The 16,929-nt window shown below is 44.3% G+C and overlaps 1 protein-coding gene across 1 annotated transcript in view; it reads right to left on the bottom strand.

Moving 5' to 3' along the window:
• SPPL3 (signal peptide peptidase like 3) overlaps nucleotides 1-12,866 on the bottom strand; it is a 118,985-nt gene extending 106,119 nt beyond the window's left edge. Inside the window, exon 1 of the mRNA XM_060310726.2 lies at nucleotides 12,408-12,866. Within this exon, the coding sequence (XP_060166709.1) occupies nucleotides 12,408-12,430 (23 nt within the window). The 5' untranslated portion in view covers nucleotides 12,431-12,866. The remainder of the gene's footprint in view (nucleotides 1-12,407) is intronic.
• Between the last annotated feature and the right edge of the window lie 4,063 nt (nucleotides 12,867-16,929).

The raw sequence follows: 16,929 nt of genomic DNA, 5'->3' as shown, positions 1-16,929 counted from the left end.
TGCTTCTACCACTGTCATGAGAAGAACTTCCCTTGGGTAGCTGCTGCCCATTCAGCCTGGGCTCCAAAATGCACACACATGAAGCAGTCACCCAGCTGACTTATAGATCTGAAGCAAGAAGCAAAGTTGTCCCAGCCAACGTGAAGATCAATTGATATTTTAAGCATTGAGTTATGGGGCAATTTGTTATGCAGTATTATGGTGGCAATAGTTAACCAATACAGTAGCCAATTCTCCCACTGTATTTTGAAAAGGTTCCAAGAATGAAAGTGATTATCAAGGTAAGTCCAGCTTAGCACCTTGAATAAAAAGTTTCATTTACTCAGCTTAAGAGAGCGATCTATGTATCTCAAAAGATATTTAATGCTTGTCCCTTTAAGCTCTTAAACTAAAGGTTGAGAGCAATTTAAGATATTACATACTCTTCCATCTTACTAATTTTACTATTTTAAGATTATTATTTTAAAAAATTAAAGACAGAATAATACTAATTTAAATAAACTAGGTACCAAACCACTGAAGATAAAGACATGAACAAACTATAACTCATGTCCTCAAAACTTTACGGGGAGATAAACAAGGAAACAAACAACTGAAAAGAGGCAAGTGCAGTGTACTAAGAGAACACAAAGAAGGGTCATCCAGGAGCAAAGATGAGAAGGAATGAAGAGGTTACCTGTTATTCCCTTTTTTCTAAGTTGGTTGATAACCTTTAGTTTGGCTTTTAGAATTTCTGCTATCCATGAATACCAGCCTAATACATCATCCTTAGGCCTGCAGGTTATTTTCACCATCGTGCAGCATGCAAAGGTTCAAAAACAAACTCCTAATTCCCCAAACTTCTGGTTTATGCCTATTCCAGATGACTAGGTTATTTAATTTATTTATTTATTTATTTATTTGGCTGTGTTGGGTCTTCGTTGCTGCATGTGGGCTTTCTCTAGTTGCAGCGAGTGGGGGCTTCTCTTGTTGCGGAGCACTGGCTCTAGGCACGCGGGCTTCAGGAGTTGCAGCACTCGGGCTCAGTAGTTGTGGCTCATGGGCTCTAGAGCACAGGCTCAGTAGTTGCGGCGCACGGGCTTAGCTGCTCTGCGGCAAGTGGGATCTTCCCGGACCAGGGCTTGAACCTGTGTCCCCTGCATTGGCAGGCAGATTCTTAACCACTGCGCCACCAGGGAAGTCCCAACTAGGTTACTTAATTCTGACCTAAGATTGAATCACTACTGTATCTATGAAATTTAAAATATGCACACACCAGGGCTTCCGTGGTGGCACAGTGGTTGAGAGTCCGCCTGCCGATGCAGGGTACACGCGTTCGTGCCCCGGTCCGGGAAGATCCCACATGCCGCGGAGCGGCTGGGCCCGTGAGCCATGGCCGCTGAGCCTGCGTGTCCGGAGCCTGTGCTCCGCAACGGGAGAGGCCACAACAGTGAGAGGCCGCGTACCGCAAAAACAAAACAAACAAACAAACAAAAATAATATGTACACACCAAGCCATATATTTTTAAATTGCCCTTTCTGACAAATATCATATGATATCGCTTGTACATGGAATCTAAAAAAATGGTACAAATGAACTTATTTACAAAATAGAAATAGAGTCACAAATATAGAAAACAAACTTACGGTTACCAGAGGGGAAGTGGGGGAGGGATAAACTGGGAGATTGGGATTGACATATACACAATAATATATATATAAAATAGATAACTAATAAGGATCTATTGCATAGCACAGGGAACTCTTCTCAAAACTCTGTAATGACTTATATGGGAAAAGAACCTAAAAAAGAGTGAATATATGTATACGTATAACTGATTCACTTTGCTGTACAGCAGAAACTAACACAACATTTTCAATCAACTATGCTCCAATAAAAATTTTAAAAATTTAAATTTAAATTAAAAAAAATTTAATTTCCCTTTCTGAATATTAATTATTAAACAAGAGACCAAAAAAATGAGTCAAAAGAGAAAACAGTCTTTTAGAAACAGGAAAAAAATGAAATGTAAGTTTCTACTTTTAAAAATGTTAACTTTTTAAACAGAAGCTTAAATACAAAAAAATATGAATTTCTTAAATAGAAGCAAAAGAGAGAAAATGTTAAATTCTTCAGAAGTTAGTTTCCATATAGCTTATAGCTCTCCTCACACCTCAAAGGAAGTTTCCTGCAAAATATTTTCATTTGAAAAAAATTTCCCTAAAACTGTTTTGCTAATTGCAGAAACAAAATAGCAGAGCTTCTCCACTTACATAGGTGTCATATATGTCACATATTAACCAGTACCTGTTTGGGAGATAAATTATAAATAGTTAGCAGTCAGTCTGTGGGCAGTTGAAGAAGACTGGAGATAAATGGAGATGACTACTCTAAAGGGCCTGTGGTCCTTTGTAAATGTCTCCCTTAGGAGTTCAGTTCCCAGGCTGAGCCACTTTCATTCTCTAGGTGCTGTATGGATATTAAGAAGTTAGGGGAATCTGGCCACAACACATGACCCAATTTAACAGCAACAATTTTACTTTTGTATTTTCTTCAAAGAGGAATGAGACGTTATGCAAGTTATTATTTTCTCTCTTCTATGTGCCCTGTCATTTTATTTTTAAGGAGACATTCTATTCTAAAATCCTGCACCTGACAAACTTCACCTCTAAAGTATTCATTCTATAAAAGAAAAAAAAAAAGGGACTTCCCTGGTGGCACAGTGGTTAAGAATCCGCCTGCCAATGCAGGGGACATGGGTTTAAGCCCTGGTCCGGGAAGATCCCACATGCCACGGAGCAACTAAGCCCGTGCACCACAACTAATGAGCCTGCGAGCCACAACTACTGAGCCTGTGCTCTGGAGCCTGCAAGCCACAATTACTGAAGCCCATGCGCCTAGAGCCCGTGCTCCACAAGAGAAGCCACTGCAATGAAAAGCCCATGCACTGCAACGAAGAGTAGCCCCCGCTCACCGCCACTACAGAAAGCTCGCACTCAGCAACGAAGACCCAATGCAGCCAAAAATAAATAAATAAATAAATAAAATTAAAAAAAAATCTGAGTCTCTATTATGCATATAGGTCCTTAAACCATGAAATTAATGCCTTTGATCCTACCTTTACAGAGTTCACTGCCAACATGGGAAACGAGCCACATAAATACATTCAATACAAGGTCAGAAAACCGTAAAAGCACTGCCATCTGACAGGATCAGATAAAGAACTACAGGCATCAGAAGAATATTTCTCCTGGGCCAATCAGAAGGCTCTGTAACAAGAGGACAGCATTTCAGCTGGACCTTGAAAAGACAGGTAGGACTCACATATTTCAGAGGCTTGGGAGAAAGGCTAACCAGGTATACCAGCCAGCTTAAAGAAAAGGGGAAACAGCGAGTAATCCAGTTTGGCTGAAATAACAAATTTTTAAAGAAAAGTAGGGTTACAAGGCCAGATTATTTTGAAAAGCAGACCGAAGATTGGATTTTACACTGTAGGCAATTAAAAAAGCCCTAGGAATGCAAATGTAATACAATCCAAACTAGTGACAATGTAAAGATCAAAAGAAACAAGACTGAATGTACACTACATAGCATTCATTCCCCATTAAGTCCTCTTCACAACTCCTAACTGAAATCCAGGACTTAAAAAAAAAAAAACTAGAAATCTCTAAAACTTAAACTACAGTAAAAAACCAATTTCTTTCCAAGATCAATTTCTCCTCCTTGGCTTCAAATACACAGTTCTCTCCCTTATATAAAATAAATAAAAACAAAAGATCCTTATGACTCTGCTGTCTATATCAACCATCCTCCTTCCTTATGTCTTTCACATCCCATCTCTCAAACAAATGGCCAGTACCCAAAGCCCAAAGGACACCTTTATTTCTTCACTACCCATCCCTAATTTCCGTTTCACCCTCACTCCTCTGATCTTTATTAGAGCACTTTCAGTAACAACTTCCTTTGCAAAGTCAATAGCCTGTTTTTTCTTCATTCTCTTTGAATCCTGAAGCTTTTTACACTACTGCCCCTAAAAATTCTCTGTGCCTTTTCTTTAATCACCATTGATTGCACTTTCCTAATTATCCTACCTCTGATGGAGCTTCCCTTGACTCCTCCTCTTCCTCCCATTTCTCAACTATGAGTTTCCCAGGCCTCAACTCTAGTCCTCCATTCTGTCCTCTCTACACTCTCCCTCTTGGTTAACTGACCTCATCTCAAATCTTTAACTAACTTTAGCTAACCTAGCTGTGGTCCCAGGATGTATTCCTGTAATAAGACTAGATTGAACCCTATGAAGTTAGGTTTGAAAATGCTTTTTAAGATATTAGGCCTTAATATTTTTAATGTATCAGTGCTTGTGCTAATCAGTAGCATAAGTAAGAGCATTCACTCTCTAAAACTAGCTTTTACTTCTAACAGTAGTATTTTTGCAAGCACTTTCGAGAAATGAATGTAAATTTCTGGGCATTTATAAAATCAGAGTGTACAGTCAAAGGTTTAAAAGTTAAGGCTGTCAGGCAAGGCGTGAAGATTTAGTCAAGTTTGGAAGGTCAAGCTAGACAATTCTGGGCAAAAATTAAGACAAGGAAATAACAAAAGGTCAAGCACTGTACTTAGGCCAAAATGTGTGTATAACCAGGTTGAAGAAACAATTAACAAAACTTTGCTACACATGTCTTATTTAGGTCAAGAGTGAAGCCCAAGCCTGAAGCCCTCAGATAAAGGGAAGTGAGCGTGCCTGGCAGACTTGGTGTGCAGTAAGAAAAACAGATAACCCACCACTAACAGCCCTTCCTCAGGCATTTTAAGGTAGAAAATTTTCCTGTGCATTTAAAAACAAAACAAAAACGAGACAATGACTAGGATTATCCACGATTATGAGGGAAACTGCCTTCAAAAGATTAAAATACAGTTATTACGAAAAATTTTAGCCTTTATTCAAGTCACAATTTTTCTTGTTTTGTGGTAAGCAGCACTGGACTATGAAACTTGTGACTAAACGGAGATGACCTTATAACACATTTCAAAGGCAACAATAGAAATCAATGACAACTTGCAAACTAATATTTCTATTTCTTTTTATATGGCATTATTCAAACATCTCCATAGAATTCTTACTAGGATATCTCAAAGTTTAAATGCTGTTTAAATCATGAAACAAGAAAAATCTTTTTTGTGGGGGAGGGGAAAGATAGGGATGGGGGATTAAGAAGTACAAGCTACTATGCATAAAATAAATAAGCTACAAGGATATACTGCACAGCACAGGGAATAAAGCCAATATTTTGCAACAACTTTAAATGGAATATAATCTCTAAAAAATACTGAATCACTATGTTGTAGAGCGGAAACTAACATAATGTTGTAAATCAACTACACTTCAATTTTTTAAAATATTAAAAAAAAAGAAGAAAAATCTTATCTGCAGTGACGAACTCTGCCTGGAACTGGTCTGGGTCTAAAAATTTAGAGAACAAATAACTTGCTTCTATATTGCATGTAGCAATTTTCAAAGCATTTTCACATATATTACCTCACTGAATCCTTAGAGCAACCCTGTGGAGTATGACAGGCATAATAACCATTGTACAAAATTCAACACTGGGACTAAGACAAGACTAGGTCACAGTTAATCAGAGATGAAAATCACCTTCAAACTAAAGACTTCTCAATTTAAAGAAACCAGAACATGGGACTTCGCTGGTGGTACAGTGGTTAAGAATCCACCTGCCAATGCAGGGGACACGGGTTCGATCCCTCGTCCATGAAGATCCCACAGGCCGCGGAGCAACTAAGCCCGTGTGCCACAACTACTGAGCCTATGCTCTAGAACCTGTGAGCCACAACTAATGAGCTCACGTGCTGCAACTACTGAAGTCCACGCACCTAAAGCCCGTGCTCCACAACAAGAGAAGCCACTGCAAGGAGAAGCCCATGCACTGCAACGAAGAGTAGCCCCCGCTCGCCGCAACTAGAGGAAGCCCGCGCACAGCAACGAAGACCCAACACAGCCAAAAATAAATTAATTTAAAAAATAGAAAGGAAAAGAAAAAAAATAAATCAGAACAGAATCAGATCCTATCTTAGGATTTCAAATAAAATTTAATGAGTGGTACTGACAGAACTGAATACTTTGAGTGATCACTTATATTCAGTATAATTTATAAACATGTAAAAAGCAATTAAAACACACCTCTACTTTAGTGCATTTTTTAAAAATCCTTTAGTGGTTCTTCATTATCAAACCTGGAACTCCAAAACAGAGATTATCAAGTTTTCTTACCAAGTTAGGGTGAACCGGACCAATCAAGAAATGGGATTCTCTCTTAGGTCTCTATTTGGCTGCTACATATTCATCGGTCTAATGTCTTAAAAGTATTTTCAAACCTAACTTTTTCATAGGAGCTCAATCTAGTCTTATCACAGCAAATGAGTGGGTCTGATTTATTTTAAGCTGTGGCCCTAATGAGATCTACTAACAAAATCTGAGAGGTAATTCATTGTGAGCATCATGGGAACTAACTGTAGATTTTCCCTGTAAAACTGAATTTGGTCACATGGAGCCCCTCTAGACATCTAAGAGGTTAAAATTCCAGAAAAGGAGCACTCTGCCTCTAACTCTTTAAGTGAGGATTAGAAAATATGCTATAGAAACTCAAAGTTGCAAGCGTTTCTTGATTTATACATACAACAAATAAAACCACTCTTTTCCTTTAACTCCTAAGAAGGAACCATTAAACTCCAGAAAATATATTATAGAATTTTGAAAATAAAATTATACTTATGGCTCTATTGTCAAGGACAGCAATCACATAAAGTTTCAGGTACTAAATGTAGCCAACTAAAACAGCACTTCATTAGACGTTTTCTTCTTAGGGCATCCTTGATTTTTCATGAGATGCTTTGATGAAACAGGTAAGAATGATGATAACTAAATAAGTTATTAATGTTGAAGTAAAATACAATTATACAGAACTACATGACACCTCAATTCAGTGGCATTTATCATCTCTAAAATAAATGACCACAGAAATCTATTTTGAGAAATGCATGAACATTAGGCATTTTAATTCGTAGTACTACTTGATAAATTACAGGCTGATATGGTTACCAAGTCCCCAGATCCCCAACACTGAGGAAACATAAGAAACATTGAGGAAGGTTATTTCAAAACAAATTCATGGTCTTATCTTTGGCTAATTTTAGCTTGAATCATGTATCACCAAAACATTATTATCTTTTTTTTCAAATTTACTTATTTTGGTTGCGCCAGGTCTTAGTTGTGGCAGAAGGACTCCTTAGTTGCAGCATGCAAACTCTTAGTTGTGGCATGCATGTGGGATCTAGTTCCCCGACCAGGGATCGAACCCATGTCCCCTGCATTGGAAAGCGGATTCTTAACGACGCCACCAGGAAGTCCCCAAAACATTACTATCATAGCACTTTACAGGCAAAACATGTTTTAAAAATAATAAGCAAATCTAAAGTCTATAATGCTAGACACACATTTTCAAGTAAATAGTTTCTCTCTGAAAAACTTTCACCAGATGCAATGATCACAAGACAATCAGATATGATCATAACAGATACAGTGATACATAACAGAAATCCAAAACCAGATATAACTTCCATTCATTCTAGAGATCTGCTTTGCTTTTCATTCTCCAGTTTAGCATTATTTGCAAATATCTGACATTGACAATGTTCACTGTCACACAACATATCACCTCAATATAATGCAGTCCTTAGAACAGATCTTCAGACAGGCAGCCCAGGGGGAGGCATGTTCATTCACTGTTCAGTAAATATTTGCCAAACCACCTATTATATGCCAAGCACTGGACAGAGCACCAAAAGAGAAAAACTTTTACCTCTGTGTAACCTGTAGTTTGTTTACTATCTGTCATCCCTCAAAAACACATACAAAATGAGGCCATGAAGAGCCCCACTAATGAATTTGGATTTTATTCTAAATGTGGCCAAAAGCCATTAAAGAGTTTTAAACAGAGGACTGACATGACCTGAGTTAGGCTATCAGAAGACTACTCAGGAGAATAGATGGCCACTGTGCGGAGAATGGAGGGAACCAGTGAGGAGGCTAACAAGGAACTCAAGCAAAAGAGGGCTGGCTTAGAGTAGTGACTGTGGACAAGGAAGCAGATAGATTCAGTGTTGGAATCTTCGTGTGCAACGGTCTTGACTTAGAACCGTTTTTCTATTTATATCCTTGGGCAAGTCACTTACACTCTCTGAGCCTCAGTTTCCTTACTGAGCAATGATTGTAAAGCCCCAGCACACAGAAAACACACGATAAATTATGATGATACTACTTTGGTAATGAAATTCATGTGAATGAGGTTCACATGGACTGACTTCCTTTTCCCCCTACACAGAAACATTCACCCTAATATAAGTAATTTTTACCAAGATTCAAGTGCAGGTATATACAAGTACTGCACTGACTCCAAGAAGAGAGAAGGTACTATTTCTCACAGAACTTACGCTAAAACAACTGCTCATAAACATACATTGAGCAAGGTGTTTCTCTCAAATTAATAAAAGTCTAGTTTGCACCTTCAATGTGTGTTTTCATATGCATGCTTTTATTTCCTCAGTCTTTATGAATAAAAAGGATACAAGCAGAATCTTGTGGTTAATCGTGACCCGTGATAAAGACTGTGGTGTTACTACCAATTATTTTAATTTCTTCTGTCAATCGTTTTTATTTAAAACTTAAGGGATGGTACCCTTCACTCTTACAACACTGAGACACCAGGAAACTAAGTTACCAAAAGCTCTCTTTTGTAAGTATATGTATTACAAACACTCATCTATCTGTAGCTTCCTCTTACATTTAATATTCTTTCAACAAAGGACGAACCACACTGAAAACCTATCATATTCAATTGTTCAGTATTTACTAAGCAGGAGCTATGGGCAAGACAATGTGCTAGGCACTAGAGGAGGACAAAGGTTAGTGTAACTGCATCCTTACCCTCAAAACACTTACCATCCAGTGAGGAGACTAGGTATTTACACTTGAAAAGGAAGACGTGAGGCAGACAAAACAAGTGTCAAAAACAAAGAGCTGGGACTTCCCTGGTGGTGCAGTGGTTAAGAATCCGCCTGCCAATGAAGGGGACGCGGGTTCAATCTCTGGTCCGGGAAGATCCCACAGGCCGCGGAGCAACTAAGCCCGTGCGCCACAACTACCGAGCCTATGCTCTAGAGTCCTCGAGCCACAACTACTGAAGCCTGCGCACCTAGAGTCCCAGGCTCTGCAACAAGAGAAACCACCGCAATGAGAAGCCCGCGCACCACAACAAAGAGTAGCCCCGTCTCGCCGCAACTAGAGAAAGCCCATGCACCGCAATGAAGGCCCAACGCAGCCAAAAATAAATAAATTTAAAAAAAAACAACAAAGAGCTTACTTTCAGTTGGGGTGGTCAGAAAATGCTTCACAGCTGGGTAACAGAACTTTGATAGAATTTGCTAGGAAAAAAGCAGGCACAAGAAACCAGAGAACAGCATGAACTTCTGTGTAGCGGCTTTTTTTTTAATCTATCTATTATGAAAATGTTTAACATGTAAAAGTATACAGAATAAATGGACTCACCACTGAGATTCAACAATAATCAACTCATGGCCAATCCTGTTTTATAATTTACATGTCTTACTCCACAAAAATCCTAAAGGAACCTATTTTCATATGTTCCTACCTTCTTCACTGACTCCATGTCAGACATATCCATACCACCACAGTAGTCTCCACAAGGTTGATTTTCCTAAAGACCACATACAAATAAAGTGCAAACCTATTTTCAAAAAAATCAACTCTTGATTGTTGATCAAACCAAGGGAACAGTGACAAAGATACTGCAAAATGACAGACAATCCAAAACCGTTTACATGTACTTTGGGCATACCTTTTCCATACTTATATTTCAATGAGAATGAATAAAATCATGGAGAATTCATGCCAAACAACAACAAGAAGAAAAAGCACCACAGTTGAAGTATCTTGGACAAATCATTTGGGCGCCTGAGCCTAAGTTTCCTCCTCTGTAAAATAGGGAAAGATCACCTACCCCAGGGACTTGTGAGAAACAAGTAGGTGTATATATTAAATGTCACATGGATAGTTCTTTATATTATTGCCTGGTTGACCTGGGAAGAACTACTCAGGAAGAAAGCTGCCTGGCTTCCCAATCCTTTCCCTCCATACACCACCCTCTTCCAAGATGCTGTAAAAACTCTCTCCATCTCAAAACATGCTAAAGGTGAGGAGCTAAGCATTCTGATTTCAAGAAGCTTCTTTCTTTACCTGTAAAGCAAACTAAGGGACCTGAGATTGAAGGAAGTATTTCAGGAGGATAAATCTTATAAACTGTCAAACTTCACTAAACAATCCTCCTTTAAGTAGCAGAGCCATCCAACATCACACAGTGTGTCGCCAACCTACCTAGTAAAACACTCTCATTATCCCCAATTCTTGGCCACTGTGCTTACTCTTTGAACCATCCACAGCCTCTCTACAGCACAGTACAAACAGAAGGATCGTCATCAGGACTCTCAGCTGGGCCAGAGTGTTAAGACGCTCAAGATGAGTGAGTTAGCACAAGGCACGCAGGGGCCCCTTCACTTCCTTTCTTATTCTGTCCATAAGAAAGCTCTAATTCTTTAGAAACATTCTAATCCTGTGTTCCGAATCCCCTGCTACAGAGAGGCAGCTCACTGTTGCTCAAAACAAAGTAGTTTAAACGTCTTTTAAAAATACATATGTTGTCACAACTTTTCACTAAGATTTTAATTCTTGCTTTAGCATTGCTTTCTCTCAATCTCTCAGTTTTCTTCTTTTTGAGATTGTATGTACATCACTGAAGTTCCCTTTTGAATTATCGTCTTCAATCACCAATCCTCTTCCCCTATGTGAAGACACAATGAGTTCCTGACTTCTCATAACCCCAACCACCACAAATCATCCACTCAGTTAAAGCCTTCTACCCAAGGCCATTCCTTATTTTCAGATATTACCCATTTCTTTGCTGTTTCCCTAAGATAATTATAATATACTAAAACATGGCACCTTACAGTTTACCCTGTGCTTTGTAAAGTTATTCATTTAATCCTTACAGCTTATGAAAAAGGTAATCCCCCTATTTTATAGGTAAGGAAAAAGAATGGAAAACTTACTATCTTGTCTAGTTGTAAAGCGAGTTAAGTGGTGAACCCGACATCCAAACCAACTCTAAACGCCATGCTCTTCCCACTCTACTATGCTCTTTTCTAAGAAGGGAAAGCCTCTAGTTCTATCCCAAACCACATTGGCTTCACAGAGTAAACCATCTTCGAACAATCGCTCTAGACTGCAACCAGATTTTCCATCCCTGCACCTACCATCATCCCATTTCTTGCTTCCTCCCCACTCCACTCCTCAACGATACTATCGCCATTCCTTCAACTCCCTCCTGCAAATATTCCACCTCTGCCTGCTAAAGGGAGGTGTCTCATCCCCCTTTCCCCAAACCACAGCACTCCCTTCTCAAGATAGGTATGTTCTCATTCCATAAACTACATAGTACGCTTCTCAGTCCTTAACAAGATATGTTATAACTTTAAAAAGTCCCATTAAAATGGACATAACTTGTAGATTCTCCATCCCCATATGTGACCCAGGGCACCGGGCCACTTCATATTCTACAAAACAGGATACCAACCCTTACAAAGATTCTGCCCAGGCCCCACTGTCACCAATGACTTCCTGTCCAGAATCTAGTTATCCAAACAGTCTCCCCTTCCAACCTCTTCACCAGGGTGTCCCTCCAGGGTTCCCAAGACTCTCTCCTTCCGTAGCTTTCCTCCGCTCACACCTGGGCCTCTGCCCACCTTACCAACTCTCCATTCACTCCCCATCCCAAGGCAGTCCCAGTAGAGGTGGCTCCTCCTCTCTCACAACTTCCAAGTTCGGCCTCTTATCACCTGTTCTCAGAAGATGCCTCTCAGCTGCGTGGCCCACCTTTGCCCCAGCCCACCCCTCTCCACCTTTTCCATTGCTCCTGCCCATCAGCCACCCCCTCAGGCCAGTTCCGGGGTGCCCGCGGAAATCCACTTCCCTTCCGTGGGCTTCCCACCCCGGAGTCAAGCTCCCCTTCTCCATCACCTGCTCCGCCCATGACCAGATGACATCCGCCGCAGAGGCCTTCTCCTCCTCCAACCCCCTCCTCAGACGCTGGGTCCCCGGCCGCTCAACGCCTTCCCCGAGCGCCTGCCGCCCCCTCCGGTGGGGGTGAGGGGGGCGTGCACCCCTATCCCGCGGCCCCCCCAACAGGCACCTGTTCCTTCTCCTCTTCCCCCCGGGCTGGCCTCGCCGGCGCCCCGACCTCCACCCTCGCCGCGCCCCGGTCTCCCGGAGCCCCGCACTCACCACGAGTAGGTCTGCTCCGCCATGGCGCTGACTCTGGAGGGCTCCGCTGCAGGATATGACCGGGCCCGGCGGCGGGGGAACGAACGGACGGCGGGCTCGCTCAGGCCGGGAACGGAAGGCGCGGCCCGGCGCTCGCTCGCTCACACCGCGGGCGGGCGGGCGGGCCGGGAAGGCGGCTGGCGGGGAGAGGCCGGGCTCCGAGGCGGCCCCGCTCCCTGGGCCCCGGGGCGGGGCGGGCTCCGCTCTCGGCCTCCCTCACCGGCGGCGGCGGCGGCGGCTCCGCTGCGGCTCTGAACCCAACATGGCGGCGGCGGCGGCGCTGAGAACAAGGGGGCCCCGGGGCGGGCGAACGGCAAGAGGGCCCCGCTCTCACTGCGCGCTGGGCCGCGGGAGCCCCGCGCTCGTGCGGCGGCGGCGGCGGCCGGAGGACATGGCCAGCGGGCGGAGGCGGAGGCGGCGGCGGCAGCGGCGGCAGCGGCTGAGGGGGGCGCTAAGCGGTGAGCCGAGGCCGCTCGCTCACACCCGCGAAGGGGAGGTGAGGAGGGGGCGGGGGCGAGCCTTGGCCCTGCGCGGGTCACGTGTCCAAAACACGCTCACGTGATGCGCGCGCCCCGCCCCTCGCGCCGGGCCCATGCGCGGAGACGTCGGTTCCTTAGTTGGAAGCGACAGTTGCTCTCTCGGCTTCTGACTGTTCGGCCGCCTCTCGCCGCTTGGTGCCGCACCCTCCCAACGCGGAGCGGTCGCCTGGGACCCCCCCCTTACCCTTTCTGAGGGGCTGCTGCAGCCAGCTATTCAGGGGCCCCGATGCGCGTCTGTTGGCTGCCACTCAGCTGTCACCCATCAATCAAGAGTCTGCTGGCCGTGGGTTCCCAGCTGTCAGTCAACTTGTCAGTCAGCAGGCGGAACGCTGCATGCCTTCGTTCGTATGTTCGTTGGTTCATTCATTCGTTTAGCAAATATTCCACGCAGCCAGCTTTTATTGCGCCCAGAATCTGTGCCAAGTCCTCTGGGGCCAAGTCGAATACACCACACTTGCCTTCATGTAATCAGTCAGCAGATATTTACTGGGTGCCAACTATGTATCAATTCATTCTGCTGGGTCTCTGCCCTCTGAGAGCTTACGTTCTAGAGGAAATGACATAGATAACCCAAGCCGACAAATAAGTGAAGGTCATTTCAGATGCTGCTAAGTTTTATGAAGATTATAACACAAGGTAATGGGACAAAGAGTGTGTAGGGGTGGGGCCTAGTTTCTATAGGATGGTGAAGGAAGACCTGGTGGAGGAGGTGACATCTGAGGATGAGGAGGAGCTGACCACGCAAGAGCAAATCTCAGGGAACAGCCCATCTGGAGGACTGGAGGCAGGCAAAGAAGTAAACTTAATAGAGCTAGACCCAGAGACCGACAGAGTGAATCTGGGGCTTAGGAGGAGAGAGGAGGCAGAGATGAATTGAGCCCAGGGGCACTGCGGAATACTTTTCCAGGAGCTGATGAGGCAGTCTGAAAGAGTGAGCGGCTTACTAGGAGAAATGACATTATAGAAAAAGAATGACATGAGGAAAGGCCCAAAGATGTGAAGGCTTGGAGTGAGCTTGGGTCCAGGAGAGGGATGGATGATTCCTGCTGGAGAGTGTTGAGAGACTGAAAAAGTGCTCTGAGGCCAGAATTTGAAGGGCCTAGCTAAGCCTCCCTGCCACTTACTATGTTCACGAATGAAAATGAGCAGTGCAGCTCCAGGTTTTAGAAGCATGCCTGGGCAGCAGACACACTAGACTTCCCAGACCCCCGTTCTCCACAGGGAGCAGAGCTGGCACACCTGAAACCAGCATACTCAAGATCCTCTGCAGCTGGACCAATTTCAGGCCAGGATCTAGCACTGCTCCAGTTTCCCAAGACCTGCCCAGCCTTACACCACGGAACACCAGGGAACACCACGCCCTGAATCTATCTCCAAATGGATCAGTTAGCCATTGCCCATACATCTGCCACTTGCCCATTCCCCAGGGGGAACCCCTTCATGAGAAAACCAAGTATACTTTTCCTTCAGAAGCCATCTCTCCTTCTTCCTCCTTCCCCCACTGCCAGGGGCTAGGACCAGCCAGGTTCAATGTGTTTCCTGAAGCTCCACCAGAGAGCCCTGGAAAAGGGCAAGATGATAAGATCAAGGTTTCCCCAGAGGGTTAGAGGCAGGGCCCCAAGAATATACCAGATCACCAAGGGCCACTCCCCTGACCATTCACAGAAAGGTACCAGCCTGCAAATATCTGCCCAGCTCTAAATGGCGCTGGATGTGGAGATATCATGGGAGACAGGAAAGCAAAGAGCCTAAATTTTTTTATTTCATTTAGTTCTTACAGCTTTTCCAGGTGCTCTTACAGAATGTCAGCTGTACGCGTGAATGTGATATACAGTCATTCTGAGTCTCAAATGGGTGAGGCTTCAGGCCCCATGAGAAAGGCCAGAAACTATTGGCACAAATGGCTTTGGGAGGTGCAGAGTCTCCTTCCCTGGAGAGCTAAGAACAAAACAGACCAGACATGTCACTAATGAAACAAAAAGACACACTGAGGCCCTGGGCAATTCACCTGGGCTTTCGTTCCCAGTGAGTCAGAGAAGGCAAAGCCAAGTGCAAACTTGGTATTGGAGGGATGGAACAGGAGGTGCTGAGGGAAGAAAGTCAAGGCCTTCCCAGAAGCAAAGGGACCATTTTTTTGCACTGAGAAAAATATGGTGGAAGAAAGGAGGGAGAAGGGGTCTGGGTGAAGGTATGGGGTCCGAAATGAGAAGTAAGGTTTTCTTCTCTCCGTGTAAACCAGAGGCCCTCCAAGCATCTCTTGGGAAGACATGTGAACACAGACCGTATAAGAAGCCAAACAGCATTTGGCAGAGCTGGGAGGTATCCAGGCCATGGAAAGCCTGTGTGCGTGGTCCAGGCAGATGGAGTGTGAGCCCAGAAACTGGTGGCTTAAGTGTCTCAGGCTAAGGTTGCCCAGATGTAGAAGGCACCTCCAGGTCCTGGTCAGGACCTCTGCAGGCTTGAAGTCCCCTGGAGAAGGCCAGGCTGAAATAAATCTCAAGTCTGTCCATTGGCTGGAGGCCACCCAGCCTGGGGTACTTGGGGAGTGACTTTCAGTCCCTCTGCCAGCAGCACTCAGCTCCAGGCTGGAGCGGTCCCAGGTGCTATCTGTGGCACCTCTGGGCCTCAGCCGGGGAGTCAGGTGTGCTTGGCAGGAGACACAGGCACAGGCTCCCCCCGGGAGGGGTGCCTGGCTCCCCCCATTGACCCCCAACCGCCACACAGGTGGGAGGGCCACTGCTTGTGAAATATTTGTTGAAAGCGGCAATGGAAGTTCCTCTAATTATCACCACGGTAATTATAGGACTGCTCCTTCTACCAAGTGTGTTCAAAAGAGACTTGGTGAGTCTCCCCAGGACATGTCATCTGCCTCAGGTCCAGGCTCCAGGGAGGAGGCATTGCCAGGTTTGAGTGGGCTGCTTAGGTGCTGCTTCTGAGAGGGTCAAAGGCTCAGGTCTGACTGGTCCCCACCTGCCTCTGCAGCCCATTTCTCACCTCTATGCAATACTCCCAATACACACACACACACACACACACACACACACACACACACACACACACACAAAAACACACGCACTGAGCCGCTTGCAGCTTCCAATGGGCTATGCTCTTCTTTGCTTCAAAATCTCTGCTTCTCAACTGCTGCTCATTAAGTTTGAAGCTTGGCTTCTATGTCCCCTCCTTCAGGAAGTCTCACTTGACCAAACCTAGGCTGGGTTAGGTACTCCTCCCCCACGCTCCCACAGACCCCTGAATTTCCCAGTGTCTTAGCACTCAGCACAGAGAATGGTCACTGCCTGTTTACTTGTCATCTTCTCCCTCTGGATTGCGAATGCCTTGTGGGAAGGGACTGTGGCTTGTTGCCAGTTCCATCTTCTGTGTCCAGCGCAGAACTCAGCTCAGAGAAGCTCAAAGTTTGTGGAATGAATGCTTGAGTGAGCGAGAAGGCAAACCAGGTTTCGGAACAACTGGTTCTGCCTGATAGTCCCATGATTCTGTCCATGATCTCAAATTCAGCACCCTCTCCCATCCCCCACGGCCTCCTCCCGGCTGAGAAAGAGAATCCTTAGGGGCAGAGAAATCTCTGTTAGAGACATTATAGGAAGAAAGATGATTGGAGGTAAGGTACATGGTAAGCTTATCAGGTATCAGCTCACTTGCAGTCTTTGATCATGAGGGTTTTTTTTTCCAAAAAAAATACTTTACTTTTTAAGAGCAGTTTTTTTTAAAATATTTATTTATTTTGGCTGCACCTGGTCTTCATTGTGGCATGTGGGCTTCTTAGTTGCGGCATGTGGGATATAGTTCCCCGACCAGGGATGGAACTCAGGCCCCCTGCGTTGGGAGTGCAGAGTCTTACCCACTGGACCACCAGGGAAGTCCCTTAAGAGCAGTTTTAGGTTTACAGAAAAATTGATGGGAAAGTACAGAGAGTTCCCACATAC

Source organism: Globicephala melas, chromosome 13 (assembly GCF_963455315.2).
Source record: "Globicephala melas chromosome 13, mGloMel1.2, whole genome shotgun sequence".
In the NCBI taxonomy this organism is placed as follows: Eukaryota; Metazoa; Chordata; class Mammalia; order Artiodactyla; family Delphinidae; genus Globicephala; species Globicephala melas.
The sequence above is the reverse complement of the archived record's forward strand: the minus strand, read 5'-3'. Positions and strand labels throughout refer to the sequence as shown.